Source organism: Podarcis gaigeae, assembly GCF_964106915.1.
Source record: "Podarcis gaigeae genome assembly, chromosome: 13".
NCBI lineage: Eukaryota > Metazoa > Chordata > Lepidosauria > Squamata > Lacertidae > Podarcis > Podarcis gaigeae.
Window position 1 is genome coordinate 53492836 of NC_139689.1, and position 16650 is coordinate 53509485.

Sequence of the window (16650 nt, forward strand, 5' to 3'; positions counted from 1 at the left end):
ACGGTAAGTATGTCACTTCCTTGATTAAAGTTACCAGGTTTCCGTCATCTATTCTTGAAAGGAGAGTTAGTAGAGAAAAGATGACTAATGGGTTTGTAATGGAGTGTCACTTAAGGCCTGGTGCTGGAAGTTGTTGCATCACCAACTGATCTGTCAGGAATCATGACATTATCTGGGTGAGTATCACTCCCAGGACATTTTCAGAGAATGATTCTGGGAACTGTTGTCCAGGCCTTTACAGGCTGGCTAAGGAAATATTTTATATACAGGCATCCATCAAAAAATTATTCTGGGAGCTTCAACCCCAGAGGAGTAAACACTTGGAAGTGTTAGAACTGTTCCCTCTCACAAAGAGGTGAGCGCTAGCAGCATTTATGGTCAAAGAGCGGGAGACTCCACTTTTCTGTTCTTTTTTTTTTTTGGTAACATTTGTAAAGACCCTGAGTTTCATAGAAAGCAACTCCAGCTACAAAATTGAAGCTATGGACATGAACACTTTCAGTCAGCCTTACTGAAAAACAATATTTATTAGACTGCATTCCTTTTAGTTAGAGCAGTCAGTGGGATTATACCACAATTGTCTATATGAGAATTTAGTTGAATTACTCGCTGAGGAAAGATAAACAATGGGACATTTCTCCCTTTCCGATCTAAACTTGGCTGAATAATCTTGTTAGGTAATGATCATGTCGGATATTTTACAAAATGCTTGCATAGCTTTAACATACATATTTGTGGCTTTACAGTTATATTTTGGATTTATTCTGAAATAGATCTATGCAGCTGACATTTTGGAAAATCAACATTTGCTGCTTTTGTATTATTCCAGTCCCATATAACATAGTTTGTTTGCCGTCACTGTGAACAGTCACTGTGAACTAGATGTTCAGCTCGGCATTTGAAGAATTCCAGAAGAATGTCCGTGTTAATTTGTAGTAGCAAATACATATAAAGAACTGTGGCCCATTAGAGCATGACAGGAGACTCCTTCTCATGTATCACCACTCACCTGTATTAAATATTCTGTAAACCAAATTAGAATTTGGATTAGGTTGGTAAAATCCAAGGCAAGACCTTGAAAGTTCAGACAAATCCCTCTCAGGGTATGATGGGATAATGGAATTCATTGTACATTATTCCACCATCAATCAGAGCATGCCTAGTCCCTTATAGGACCTTGCTGTCATATCAATATGTCTCTGGGAATGGTGCCTGCTTCAGAAGGAAAAAGGCAGTATTTTCTCTGTATTTCAAATCCAGCTGCATTTCAGTTGCAGCTCAATATGATGTACTCACTCTCTGCAACCTGGCAGCAGAGAATTAACAGAGATCTAGCTTAGTCTAAAAAAATATTTGTTTAGGATATCTTCCATGCAAACATGCAGTTTTATGAACTTCTATGGATTCTAGCCAGAAAGGTTTATAAACTTTGACATGGGCATTAATGCAGCAGAAAAGCTTGATGCAAACACGGCATGAGCCATTCTACACAGATAAGCCCCCTTTTCCTCTCTCCTCTTCTTTAAGGGGAGGGCATTTAAAGTCTGAACCTGGTTTGATATTCTGCTTCAATGTGCTAGCTGATTTGTACAAAACTATTTTTTCTGTATTTAGACAAAATGTAAAATGACCACTACAATGAGAAGAAGTGGATGAGGGAGGAGAATGAGTGGAGCACAGGAGCTTGAGATTTGCTGTGGCCTGGTCTCATGGCGCTGCCTCCTGGTTTAGCGCAGGGGGGGCTCACTCAGAAGGAGGGCAGGAAACGGTGTGGTGCTGGAGGAAGGCATGACTCTGGAGGAAGCCCTCAGACCAGGGAGAAAAATATGCCAGCAGGTAGTTAATTTTCCTTCCCTTGTTTGCAATGGAAGGGAAATTGTGAAAGAAATAAAACACTGGAAAAAGGACAGAGGAGCCGAAGAGCACTCCTTTCCCCCTTACTGCACTCTTTGATTCTCTCTGTCCCACCTTAGGATTGCAGCCTTAGCTTAGGGCAGAACAGAAATTTGTCCTCCTCCTCTTGCATCATGCTGAGCTGGCAGGATGTGGGAGGGACACTCTTGCCCTTCTCTGTCCCTATATCTCTATTTTTAAAAACCATTTGCATCCCCTGGTTTGGGGAGATAGGGAAGGCTATGGATCCTTCAGAACAGCCCCTTTTTAGCCCTTTTGGTGTCAGAGCTCGGATACTGATTCTGGCCAGAACTTTGGATGCTGCTGTGGTGGCAGGAAGGGACAATCCAACACTGGATCTCCTTCTCTGAGACCGAAGCTCCAAGACCCTCCCAGAAGCCAAAGGATTTCAGGCTCAAGGATATAATTCTAGGCATATTACTTTAATGGCACCTTTTATTATATGTCCTGAAAGATGATCCAAAAACAAATAAATGTCCTATTGAACTTACTTCTGAATGAATTTGCACAGGATAAAGTTGCAAGTTATGGTGTTGACATGTTTATGAATGATATGTTTTCAACCAAAAGCAACACTTTCCTGTCTGAAAATACTAAATGTGAAAAATAAATGGATAAATAAATATCCTGACTGTGTGTGTGGATATGTGTGAGTATGCTTACACACACACACACACACACACACACACACACACACACACGTCTACACAGCACTGAGCTCAGGGTAGCTGCCCCAAAATGGAAATCCTTGAGTTTCTGTTTTGTTCTCTGTGACATGTAGAAGGTACCTAATGTCCTCATGTCCTTATGTCTGCAATGGGTGTGCAGGATGTGCCGAAGCACACCTAGATAGATAGATAGATAGATAGATAGATGGATAGATAGATGATAGATTTTTTTTTTAAAGCAGGGATCAAGGTAAGCAGAAAGAGAGAAACACAGGCAGAATAAAAAGATTGGAATGGATCTGCAGCTTCTGCCTGCGACTGTCTCTGGAAGCCATGGTGGGTGATTGGCTCCAGCGCCGGCAGTAAGGGAGGAAGAGGGACTCCCTCCTTTGCAGACAAAAGGTGCTGAGCCACTTCAGCCTTTTCCTTCTGCCCACACCTGTCTCTGTCTGAGCTCCAGTTACCACCTTTTGTGGAGAGAGCTCTGTAGGGTGAGGGGCTGCTTTTGTGGCAAGCAAGTAAAAAGGGGAGGGGTCATCCTGTCCCCAGCCCTCCAGATCTGGCACAGGTATTTTTATCGGAAGGAAAAATCTCCTGTTTTGGCTTCTTGCCCACACTTCTCGTAGTTGTTTGATTAGCATTTTGTCTCTATACCTCTTCTTTGATCTCCTTGTCATTCTCCCCTCCCCATTCTCTTCATTTGAATAAATGAATGAATGAAATTCCCTGGGTGCGCACCCTAATGAAATGTGCTGCCTATAATGTTGTCTTTCTGTGCACTGGTTGGTGCTGGTGGCCAAATGCTTAGTGGGATGACATCAAGCCATTGGTGAGTTGCATTCTATGCTATGGAGGCAGACAACTCCTAGAGTTCTCAGCGATGCCGATGAGAAAGGAGATGTAGAATGAAGAAAAAAACAGTGAAGGAGAAGCTAGCAATACACTGGAACATGTTATTTCACATGGCTGTGAGCTGCATTTATCATTTTGTTTCATTTAAATGTTACAGAAAACATAAGGAACGTAAACACAGGTCCTAGAGACTCAGTCTGGCCCCTAACAACTTCCTATCAGGTCCCCAGCATAATTCACAATCCCAAGCATTTCAGATACATTGTAGAATCATAGAATCATAGCAAACGGCTCTTTGCCACCAGTCTCAGTGTGAATAACAGAATATTTCTGAGAGTCCATCCTTTGCTTTGCTTGATGACCTTCAGAGACAACCAAGGAACTCTTTACATTAAAAAGTCCTTGGACTCAGACTCTGGATTTTATGGTACATAAAAAGGGAAGAGTCTGCCAAAGTCTGTTGCTGCTCACAATAGGAAGGCAAGAGTTAAATAGCTCTTAGCCTTTGTTTCAGCTTGCACTGGAGTAGTTTAGTAGGTCAGACTGCTTGCCCATCAGACCCTGCTCAATTCAAAATAAGCTGTGTTAAAAATTAGCTGTCAAGCTGAGATGTGTGTTTTTAGGTATTATCTGATAATAACTGAATGCTTTATACACCAGTCTTCAGTGTGGCTGCTTTTAAGCTTCTCACCTTCCTACGGTGAAGCCACCACAAATCACTACAGAGATATGTAATATTCACAGCTCATGCAGTCTGTTGAGACTCCCAATATAGGGCTTGCATGACTCCTTTGATTACAGAGCGCTCCCAACATTTTCTCCATGAGCAAAAAACATGCTCGGTGCCACATTCAAGCTGCCAAATTGGATAGACCCCATTCTTTTGCCTTTGTAAATTCAGAATGTATTTTACTTGCACATTCTCTCAAGACTCTTTATTTATAAATCGTAGCCATTTTATGAAGATACATTTGCCACATAAGTAATATGTACATAAGATACATGTTTAAAAACAGAAGGTGACTGTTACAAGTCCCACCTAGAAATTCAACAAAAGAAACCACCTTCTGGTTCTACAGTATCCATAGTGTAGGATTGCTGAGCGGTTGTCTTCTTTGCCAAAGGGCGTTAAATGATCTCTTAAATTCCATTCCATGAAAACATCAAAAGTACCATGAGAGTTCACAAGATTTTCTAAGTGAATCAGGTATAGGTTTGTTCACTAGAATAAACATTATCTGCTGAGCAGCAAGCTGCAACTCCATTAATAAGTGTTTTATTTTATTTGCATGCTTTAGCTGTCCGGAGGATCTTAAATTGTTATCTTCAGAGATCCAGATGCATGCCATGTGGTGTTTGTACAACTAAAAATGAAGGGGTCTATTCTCATCTCGATGTGTGGGGAATCCCTGAACACCAAGAGAAGAACATATCCTTAAGGGTTAAAGGAGGGAACACATGTTTATTTGATCACAGGGCTTAAGGTACTGATTTATATTCATTATATAGACGGCTGACTGCAATACTGGAAAACTTTTTTGAATTTGGAAACTGACAAGCACATTTATCTGACTTCTAGTTTTGCTTTGATTTTTGAACCCGGCAGAAGAGTATACATACTTTTGGCATAAAAGTAAGCCTATGCAGATGGTTCCATTTACTGTCAAGTCTATGGGTGGCCCACAGAACTGACAGACAAATATTTGGCTGCCCAAAAAGATCCAGAAGCCCCCCCCCCCAGGATCTCTTACTAAATGGCTCATAGTGTTGCCAGAACAGCACTTTGAGTGGGCTGCGCAAATCAAGAGTCCACTCTGAGCGATGCACAAATCAAGAGCCAATTTTGAAAGGAATCATAGGGCACACACATACACCCTAACAAATATTAGGTCCCCCCCCAAAATACTGTGTGTCCTCAGTGTTGCTTTGAATTGTGTATGCAAAAGTTGAAAGAGAGGTTTGTCTGATGTGAGAAATGCTTAATCTTCTGAGTGAATACATACAGCAACGTATTTCTGCTTGAGAAAGGATATTTTAGAAAAACGGTACATATTTTAATTCTCTGTGCTGACATGATTTAAGTAGTAGAGTTGGACAGTATAATATTCAGTATATTTTCTTCCAGTGCTCAGAAGTACTAGCTGAGAATCAAATCAAGCATTTTTGCAAAATTAGAATGCAATGGGAAGCAGACACTCCAACCCAGAGTCAGGGGTAGGGCTCCCAGCCACCATGTGCCATTTTCCTCTTTTAAACCCAATCCCTCTTTGAAATCAAATATCTGTTTAATGTTATACAATTGAAGCAACTTCTAGCTAGCAAATTATATCAGCTTTGCTTTCTGATTAATGACTGTTTCTATTTTGGACAGCAGAATCGATCAGCATAGGAAGCAGCCTGTTTTGCAAAAGACATTGTCTTCCAAGCATTAGAAATAATAATAATCAGGTAATGTTACTAAAAAGGCTAATTTGGGCCAATTTACTAATCCACATGGTTACAGTTGTGGTGGTGGTACAGGACTGGACCAGGGCAGCTGCATCCAGCTACTATGAAGCACAGTGGACGTCAAGAAGAACCTTGCTTACAAAACGAACTTACCTTGCATTAATGAGGTACTGTGCTAGGCTGATGTTTGCAGGTGATCCTGTGATTGTTACTTGTCGTTCTGCTGAGCCTTCTGTGGCATTTGCAATCTTGATCTGCGCTCCTGACATTTGCCTGATTTCATTTATCTTACTGCCTTGTCTGCCAATGATGCAACCTATTAGCTAAAGCAGGACAAAAGCAGAGTTTAGGGCAAGAGATGGAAGCAAAAAAAAGTCTTCTCACAGCAAACGGGGGGGGGGGGGTATCATCCAAGCTGCAATCCAAGTGGCTAAGTCTATGATAAGATGACCTTAGGCAACAGAGCCAAGTACCATTAAAGGGCAGACAGTGGTTAATTTCACTAGAAATTATATTTTTCTACTGTGTGCCCATTTAGATTTCCCACCCCAAACACCAAAATATCTTGGGTCAGATCTGGATTCACTGGTCTTTGTCAAGGGGCATAGATATCTAAAAACTGAACAAAATAGCTTTAAGTCTGCAGGGACTGCTTTCCAAGCTATTGTGTTTTAGCTTCTTCAACTTTTTCACTGACTAGGACACAGCAGGATGGCATGTGTAAGATACTTCTCAAAGCCTCTTGTACATCAATTGTTGCTGGCATCAATTTTCTCGAGAGACAATGGAGTGTGGCTGCCGGGGTGAAGTTTTCAACCACTGTGGTAGCACCAAAGTGTGTATGGAGGTTGCAGGCTACCAGACAACAAGACCCTCCTCTTGGCCTTGCTGATGTGGTCCAAAGGAAAGCAGAGCACTATATGTGACACCAGCTTGGCTGCAGGAGTAGGCAGAAGGAGGTGTACAAGGCGCCATCTAACAATCTTAAGGTCTCCACTCCAGATTTGTGTAAGGTTTACTCTTTAGACTTTTCTTCTCCTGAAGACATCCCATAAGGCAGGGGAGGTTTAGGACCAAAGTTTTCTTTCTCCTAGATGGGCTATCTTCCCAGGTGGACGAGCCCCACCTGCCCCTCATTTCCCCTGCAGCACCTGCAGAAACTGTCTTCTTGACTGTTGGACCCACTCTTGGTCTCGTCTGTTCAATCATCCAGAGCCTGTCTTTGCATGCAGGGGAAGTCCCTAGCTCACCAAGGGTTTGAGACCCATCAACTCCCCTTACCTGGTTTAGCTGGCCAGTCAAAGCTGTTCCTGGGATTGTGGCCGCTGTCACATGCTGACAGCTTTTAGGAGCCACAGGTGACAGCTGAGTGCAGGTTGGGGGCCAAAGGTGGGCAAACTACACAAGAAGGAACACGATGTGTCCCCCACCAGAGGTTCTACCCCTTCCCTAACACCCCTAATAGCTCTATATAAATAAAGACAGGAATTGAAATGAAAATGCTATTAAGTGGTTAACTTATGCAAAATAAGGTAAGCAATAAAGGTTGCCAACTTTTTTCCTAACCAGGTTCCTACATCTTTAACGGGGTTGTCAGTGCTTACTGGTCGTTGCTGCTGATCTGCCTGGGGCTCACATTGGCGGGGGGCTCACATTGGCCCCCATGCCCTACTCTCACTCCAGCTGATTTATGCACATTGTAAAAGGCACAGGAGCCAGCCTGGCTGTGAGTTTTCAATAATTGACAAGTCTAGTCTTAAAGGTTGCAATAGAAAAAGAGGAAATCCAGTTGATAAAGAACGTGCTAGCCTCCCTAATCTCCCACACTTTCCCCTGAAGGCTCTTTTGTGCATTAAAAACTGCCCATTAGAAAACAACCACTGTGTCCCTCAGTGAGATTTCCTCCTCCCCTGCATGCCTCTCAAATTATCCTCCTTTTTCTCCACTGTAACTCCTTTCACACCTAACTTCTATGTCCTGACCTACCTGAATTGTAAACACTTCAAGGTTGAGAAGCCTGGTCTGACAGTACTTTCATATCTCAGACCACTTCACAAGCACTCACAACTATCACCTCCAAAGTGCTTTTTTCTTCTTAAGTTGATCTCTAAAAATTCTGTGTGGACCCCAAGGTGGCTGTCACCGATGGAAGCGAAAGCTCAGAAAAAGCTCAATATGGAGGCTAAATGGCCGAAATATTGGGAAATTTTAGAACAAGATGGAGATAGACTAAAATTGCAGAGTTTTGAGAAATTAAAGAATAAAGTGCGAGATTGGCTCCATTACTATCAGATAATGGAGGCATATAATTTGGACAAGAAAATTGGCTTCCAGGTGGAAAAATCAAAATTAGAAACAGAATTGTTAGAACCCAAAACAAAGAATTTGTCAAGAATGTATAATTTGCTGTTGAAATGGAACACTCAGGATGAAACGGTTAAATCTGCTACGATAAAATGGGCACAAGATGTTGGACATAATATCATGTTCGCAGACTGGGAACAGTTGTGGAACACCGGTATGAAATTTATGGCGTGTAATGCCCTAAGAGAGAATATTATGAAAATGATTTACAGGTGGTACATGACCCCAGTCAAGCTTGCAAAAATCTATCATTTGCCCGATAATAAATGTTGGAAATGTAAGGAAAATGAGGGCACATTCTTTCACCTTTGGTGGACGTGCCCAAGGATTAAGGCTTTCTGGGAGATGATATATAATGAACTGAAGAACATATTTAAATATACCCTTTTGAAGAAACCAGAGGCCTTTCTCCTGGGCATAGTTGACCAATTGGTGTTAAAGAAGGATAGAACTTTCTTTATGTATGCCACAACAGCAGCAAGAATACTTATCGCAAAATATTGGAAGACACAAGATCTACCCACTTTGGAAGAATGGCAGATGAAAGTGATGGACTATATGGAATTGACGGAAATGACCGGCAGGATTCGAGACCAGGGAGAAGAGTCAGTGGAGGAAGATTGGAAGAAATTTAAAGACTATTTACAGAGATATTGTAAAATTAAGAAATTTTAGAATAATGTTGGATTGGAACTAAGTGGTTTCTAGCTGTGATGGGTTAAAAGAATATGAAAAAAATGGGTTTATATAAGTAAAAATCTAAGATTGTAATAATTTAAGAATAAGATCTGGGTAATAAAAAGAGGGAAAGAAATTGTTGAATTAATAATTTGATTTGGAATACAAAAAAGGGTGGTATGAGGAGGTCCGAGAAACAAGTAAATGAAAAATAAGGAGATTGATTGTTTTTAACAATTTTTGTTGGATATTTTTTTCTTTTTCTGTTTTTTTTTATTTTTTTGTAATGTAAAATCCTTAATAAAAATTATTATAAAAAAAAATTCTGTGTGGATTTTAAAGGATATATTCCAATTTGTCCTTGAACACATGGAAATGGGATGGAATAGATGGTATTTTTCATGACGCACCAGCCCAGCACAGGTTTTGTTATTGGGTCAGCCCTAGGAAAGGGTGGCCCGGGATGGAGAGGCAATCAGAGACTTCAGTGACGAAAGCAGATCAAGGAGTACCCACAGACTTATGCACAGTTTAGGGGAACATGACCCACTCACCCTGAACAAGCTGAACATCACACACCTGAGCAGACAAACCTCCTATTAACAGTACCTCTACCTTGTCTGGATTAAGCTTTGGTTTATTGGGTTACATCTAGTCTCACTGACTCACCTGAATTTGATAAAAAGGAGAACTTTTCTTTTCTTTTTTTTCTTTTCTTTCTTGGGTTTTATAAACAAGAATCATGTTATACAAGCAAGTATACCAAGTTTTTGCATGTCATTTATATATCACAAAAACAGCATAAAAAAGGAGAACTTGAGTTGCGTGTCCTCCAGCTCACTCCAAACCTCCAGATCAACTCACTCAGTGCCTTCATGCAGTGGTTAAAAAACATAAGATAGAGAACAGAACTCTGTGGAACCCCAAAGCACAAGTCCCAGGAAGTTGAACAACAACCTCCCAGCTCCACCTTCTGGAATCAGCCATCCAAGCAGAAACAGAACCACGGCGAAGAGGGCCCCCAGTTCCCAGACCCAGCTCAAAAGAAGGAAACCATGGCTCATGGTTCCTCATCTAGAGAGGTACTGCCTTGCAAAACTGTAAGTGTATTTCCTTTAGCTGGCTAGGGTGGATGGCTCTGCATTCATGGTTAAGTCAAAATCTGAACTAGGGACTCCCCAGTTCACTCTGAGCGACTATGCTATATCAACTATGATAGGTAAGAGATATAAACAAATCTCAAGAAGAAGAGAAATTAAGTGTACTTACATCATTTGGAATAGTGAGCTCATGGGAACTGGTTGGGGTACTGGTATCCAATCCTAGATTTGAAGGACAAAAGAGGGGGGGAAATTACAACAATGGTTTTGAAACAGGGCGAAGCAAAAACTGTGGCATTCATAAGTTTTTTAGTTTTAAAAAGTGGAGCAAAGAAAAATATTGAGCAGCTAGCTCAACAAAAAATAAAGCCAGAACTGCAGATATTAGAGCTATGTACTAATTGGAATGTAATTTTTAAAAAGACATTGGCTCCTACCAAAATAACAAAAGAATATATATGTTCATCATATATATATGATGCTGTTAAAGGAAAATAGAAAACTAGATTTCAATTAGCAATATAGTTAGAAATCCAGCACTTGGTTGTAAAAAATAAATAGATGGCTCAAATTCAAACTTCCAGAAAATAAAAAGTGGGAATCTAAAGCCAAAAAATACATATGAAAACTGAAAAAATACATAAATATGGGGAGAAACTAGGCAAGCTATAATGTTATACAGGGGATTAGTCAATTTGCAGAGGGTTGGAAAGAAGGGTGTTTTAAAGGAGAAGGGATGAAATACCATTAAGGTTGCAATAGGCTAGATTAAATTTGGATGGATTAAAGGGAAGTGCTTAGGAAATGCAATTAATGTGTTAACACTCAAAATTACAGATCTACACAGTCCACAATAGTACAAGGAACAGATTCAGGAGCAGCGAGTTAATGAAAAGAATAAGGAAAAGAGTGCAGTACTTCTTAAAGAAGTTTATTTATCAGATACACCATATATCCATGTCAGTTCTACTTTATCCATTTTAATTTTTGGTAAGCAAATGTTTCAACAGCTTATAGGTGTTTTATTTTCTTTGTGTACCCAACAAATTTGTCCATTTAAATTAGATTGTTATGTTTAAATTCAGCCAATTCTCTCATAATATATAAATGTCATGTCAACTGATTTAGTGAACACTGTGTACTCAATTCAGTTTCCCACAAAGGTTTTGATGTATGTGATAAAAATGTTATTAATTGCCATTCAAAGTATGTGCCAGTGTGCAGAGCTTGTCTTTTGAAAATACGTAAATCTATAATTCCACTGAAACAAATTTAATTATTTCAAACATAGTCAAGGTTGCCATGTCCAGAATTTTAGCAAATTGGCAAAATGTCCAGGATTCTGAGGTAAAACTCAAAACAATTTGAGTTTCCTAAAAAAATCTCAACAACTTTGAGTTACCCCCCCCAAAAAAAAGCTCAACAACTATTTAACAACCCTTCATTAAGAAAATATATTTGTGGCATTTTGTTCAATCATCAAGGCAGAAGAAGGTATTCCAGGTAATTCATTAATACAGAAATTCAGTAAGAACTTGAATCTACAAAAATATATATCAATGATCCACAACACACAATATTTAGTTCCAGTTTACGCAGGCTCTTTGAAAAGCAAACGGGCAATTTTAACCATCAAAAACTTCATGCACATGGCACATCCTCAGTGGCTCATAACAACATTTGATGCCTGATAAAAAAGAAACCCCAGTTCTTAAGTTGGTGGTAAAATTGAGGTAAAGCACATGAAAACCCAGAACAAAGCAAAAATGTTTAGCGATGACAAAGGAAATCTGATAAAGGGAGCCACAGGAGGGGAAAGCGTAACAACCGACAGAGATTAATGAGTCAAAACAAAAGGAGCATTGGCCATTGACGACATTTAGCGATGCAAATGCTGCAATGGCCCATGGGAAACAAAGCTGTTAAGAAGAAGGACATCCCCAGGGAGTCATGGGTACGTACCAGGGAAACCAGGGGTGGTCTGCCCAAGGGGAGTAAAGGGGGGATGCTGCATAGCCAACTGGTGAAGCTTGGTCAACTGCAGGGCAGGATGGGAAATTAGAACTAACCAATCAAATGGAATTATTTCAGAGTAGAAAAAAACCATCTTAACACGTTTCAAAACTGGATTAATTAAAATTAAATAATAAAAAAGTTTTAAATCATTCACTCTAGTCTACTAATAGAAAAGTAAGTTAAAATTACATTGCTACCGTTATTACATGTAAATGGCTACTGTTAATATCTTTAACTACCGTTCTGTATAATATTTACAATTTAAAAACCAAAATATATAACATGCATAACATGGGGTGGGGGTTCATTTGTATCTGGGCCACTGTACTTTCTATAGCAACGCTGGCACAAAGTTATCTGAGAAACCTAGCATTTGACTAAATGTTTCACTGCTAAGGAGGGTCATTCATAGATGCTTCCTTGACATTTAGATACTCAGAAAGTAATGCTGCCCAGAACAAATAGAAGAGAAAATAGAAAACAGAAAGCAATTTACATGCGTTGGACTCACGTCTGGGTGAGGGATGGCATACTGCCCTTGAATTGTGAATGCCTGCAAATGACAAAGACAGATTAAAGATTCTCAGCAGTCATGTTTCAGAATAGTTTGTGCTTCAATTTTTTATTTTATGTTTTAAGAGAGTGTGCTTGACTTCAATTTATGAATAAAAAAATTCAAAGCTTAAGGCCCATGACCTGCAATCCAGAAACTTTGGCTTGCCCAATTCATTGATGTGTGGAGTGGGATATCCTATCTCAAAAGCTGCTTTCGGAAGTCCCTTTTGTTTCAAAAGTGCTTTGTAATGCAACTGGAGTGGGTGGCAGGGAGTGCTGCCCATGTTTCTAAAGATGTTACATAGGAATATTCCGAAGTAGCCCAATTTGGACAGTTGTTTTCAGTTATGGGCCTCCAGAATTGGGAACCTGACAGTAAATACACTTGGTGATACAATTCTAAATATGGGATCCCAAATCCTCCTCCTTTTATCGGTATTTGCATCTTTTACACAGATATTCTTGGAACTGAAGAGCCCCAAAGGCATTTTCTAAACAAAGATTTAATTTTGTGAAAGTATTTGCTCAGTATGAGAATTGGAATTCCTCTTAAGATATAAATTAGTCTAGGTATTATATTTATTTTAAGAGCACTGACTTTTCCCCACAGGGTCAGGTTCAATGACTCCCATCTGTCAATACCTATTGATACCTCATGATATATTTTGTTGATGTTTAATGACAATATTTATATAAGTCTTGTGGTATTAATATGCCTAGATATTTAATGTTCTCTATGCAAATATGAGATTGGTATTGTTCAAATGGTTGAACCAAAAAGTTATTTCCTATTAACATTAACTCCGATTTGGACCAGTTTATAGTATATCCCGAGATATTGCCAAACACATCTATATTTTGCATTAATATTGGAACAGTGCCAATTTCTCAAGTTTATAAAACAGAATTCCATCCCTAGAAATGCTGGTGCATGAATAACTAACAAAAATTGGATTGGGACATTATTAATACATGATACAAATATATGAGTGTGTGATTCGTGGTCTGCTCTAAGGGTTATTTTATGCACAGAGTCCTGCATGCTTCCATATCTGACATAGCCTCAGCCTTCCCCTACCAAATTAACCTGTTCCAGACATGGCTTCCAACCTGGTTGGGGGGAGGAGGGGTCGTAGGAACAGAGGCATGGCAGGGAGCATGCTGGTGTTGAGGGCGGCACAGGTAGGATTTGGGGACAGCAACAACAGAATTGCATCTATCACATCAGAAAAGCAGTACTATACCAGACAGAAAAGTAGTAAAAGTTGAAAACTAACAGGCGCTGGCTGAGGTTGGGCCAAGACGGTGTGGTTTCCGGCTGAAGTCAAAATGGTGTCTGCTCTTACCTGGCCACCTGCAAAAATTATGGGTGCAGAGGCAGGTTTGGGGCGGTAAGGAATGGTGGCACCTTTGGGTGGTGACTGAGGACGAAAAAATAAGGCAGTAAGAGAAAGTAAACATGCATTCAAATTTGTTTCGTGCAAATTATTGTTATGGTACTGAGAATCCCCAAAATGTGATAGTGAAAGACTCAAAACAAGACTGATTGGTTTTGAATGCCTGAATTGTACAGGGTGTTCAAAAAGTAATGATACACCCCTGGACAGTGTATCCATAGTGGGTGTATAGTTACGTTTTGAACACCCCACGTTTCCAGCCAGGTATAGTAGGGTAGCATTTACATACATAGATGTTAAAAGTTTTTTGTTACATACTGTTCCCGGCTACTGGGATGTAACATACAGCCAGTATCTACTTGGTAGTAGAAAAGAAAGACTAACCAGGAAAACTGTGAGCTGCAATTGCTGTCAAAGAGATGTATGTGCTATATTGCCCTAATGGCAGAGGGCAACCCTCCAGAGTTCCCTGCATAGGCCTCAGAGCTCTCCCCCAGGCCCATACTGGCCCAGCCACTAAGTCTTTTGTCCTTGAACTCTGATAATGCCTCTTACATGTCTGACTATAGTGAGTGAGTGCATGTAGAAACTAGCCTATGGTACAAAGGTGAAATCTACATCCATTGCTCCACCCATTTGCACATGGCCCTCAAAGCTGCCCAGAAAGAAAAGAGAGCATTGGACTGAAAATAAGCTGAGCATCCCTCAATCGCAGTTACTCAGATTTGAAAGACAGCCCGCAACAAAAGCTCTTGATCATTATTTTAAAAGACCTGCATCCTACCTCTAGCATCACCACGCAGATTTGCTTCACACACTGAATTATTGCGTCAGGAGTGCCCGAAATTGTAACTGCACGTTCTGTGGAGTTTGGTAACATATCGCCAGCAACTTGCACTTGGGCTCCTGTAGACTTAAACACAAACAAAGGTGTTACAAGAAATGCACAGCTCACCACATCACGCAAACTTTTCACTCACTGGCGCATTTTTTATATCTCACTCACCCATGGAGGAGGGACGAGTAAGGAGGGAATGGCCTCCTCCGAGCCTTGTGCGCTCCACTGCCTTTCTCCTTCTGGTGCATGGCTGGAGGGAGCTTGCAAGCTTTTGCCTGGCTGTACTTTGCCCTGTTGTTCAGACTGTCAAAGTGGGGCTAGTTTCAGGGACGGTCCAAAGTGCCTGCTGTGCACCACCTGCCACCCCTGCCAAAGCCTTGCAGCAATGGAAAAATTCCAAGTTGGCTGTTGCTGCCACCACTTTCTGATCCTTGTCGAAATTCTTTGGCATTAATTTAAATGGTTTGGGTTTTTCTACATACTGAATTTGTATCCCACTCCTCCTTCAAGGATCTCAAGGTAATGTCTCCCTATTTTCTCACAATTACTGTACCTTCTAAGGTAAGTTAGGCTGAGGGACAGTCTCTTCCCCAAGGCCACTCACTGAGCTCACTGAGGATTCAAACCCATGTCTCCCTCATCCAAGTATCTCAGGTTCAGTGGAACACTGCTGACTGAATGTCATTTAAAACCAGGAAACAATTTCATATGACAAATCCTTAAGCACTAGAGTATTTCATTACTACAGAAGCTGTATGGTTCTCCTTGAATCTTTAATCTTTTCTTTTTGATGATTTATTGCAGCCTCCATTTTTGTAGTTAAAACTAAGATTTTTACAAATCATTAAAGTACCAATTAAAAACAATTGGTGGTGCCTGAAAAAATCCAGCCTTGAAAATGAACACAATTCCTGGCTGAGTGATTCTTTATTATTCAATAACTGCCTTTTATCGTATGTTTTGTATGATATTTGGAGTATTTCATAATGGTGAAAGAAGAATAATGGTGGCTGCTCAGTATCTGCATACAACCAGCTGTGAGTAACCCAGTCATGTAATGAGCTAGTGATCTCCTTCTGCCTCTTCAGACTAGATAATTATCAAATGCAAGAAGACATGGAAAGAGAATCATTGTCATTATATAACCTGCAGTGGCAGCTGGTGGGTTGGAGGCCAGGCATCTAAAAGTGGTTGAGGAATGCTCACAGTTGGAAAAAGATTGGGAAACACTGGTTTAAAGTACAAGCTGCAGAGGACAGGGAATTCCTGGGCTGACTTATGCAACCAGCCTAGCTGGCTTAGTGAAGAGCAAACCTGTTAACATGACAAAAAGTGTTGATGGGCCATCTGAGAGAATCCTTTAGGTCCTGGAGTGAGATGTGTGTTTGAGGGCACAGGAAAATGAGGTTTTTGAGCGAGGGTTGCTGGGAAGGAAAAGCAGGAAGAGGAGCTGAGATCCATCTTGGGCAGGCTGGCGGAAGGTTGCCTGTGCTGCTGCCTTTGGGAATGACCATGCTGTAAGATCTGGACTCCCTCCATGCAGACTGAAGGTGTAAATAGGTGAATAAACCATAATTCTTAAAGCCACAACAGTCTCTGCCGCATCATCAATTCTCCAGTGGAGCACAGGCCTGGGCTCAGCAGAGAGGGGCAGGCACCCTACTTTGGTAACAATATCTGTATGAAAGCATTGGATGCCATCGTTAGGGGGTGGAGCACAATGTCCTCAGTACGCTGATCAAAAACAACAGACAAGTTCACAGGAACCCCCAAAAGGCAATAGAAATGTATAAAAAGTTATTTATAAGGGAAGGCTAGAT

At 40.6% G+C, this 16650-nt stretch overlaps 1 protein-coding gene across 21 annotated transcripts in view; it reads right to left on the reverse strand.

Annotated features, from left to right (window-relative positions):
* LOC310830079 (poly(rC)-binding protein 3-like) overlaps nt 1-16650 on the reverse strand; it is a 238217-nt gene that overhangs the window by 5586 nt on the left and 215981 nt on the right. For 14 of the 21 annotated variants that reach the window (XM_083709613.1, XM_083709600.1, XM_083709597.1 and 11 more), the window contains 6 exons: nt 14777-14905; nt 13873-14016; nt 12537-12593; nt 11987-12062; nt 10194-10246; nt 6036-6205 (listed from right to left, as the gene is read on the reverse strand). In XM_083709613.1, coding sequence (XP_083565739.1) covers nt 6036-6205; nt 10194-10246; nt 11987-12062; nt 12537-12593; nt 13873-14016; nt 14777-14905 — 629 coding nt within the window. Of the gene's footprint in view, nt 1024-3517; nt 4869-6035; nt 6206-10193; nt 10247-11986; nt 12063-12536; nt 12594-13872; nt 14017-14776; nt 14906-16650 lie in introns of those variants that run through there. The other 7 variants (XM_083709608.1, XM_083709607.1, XM_083709602.1 and 4 more) reach the window with 5 other exon arrangements.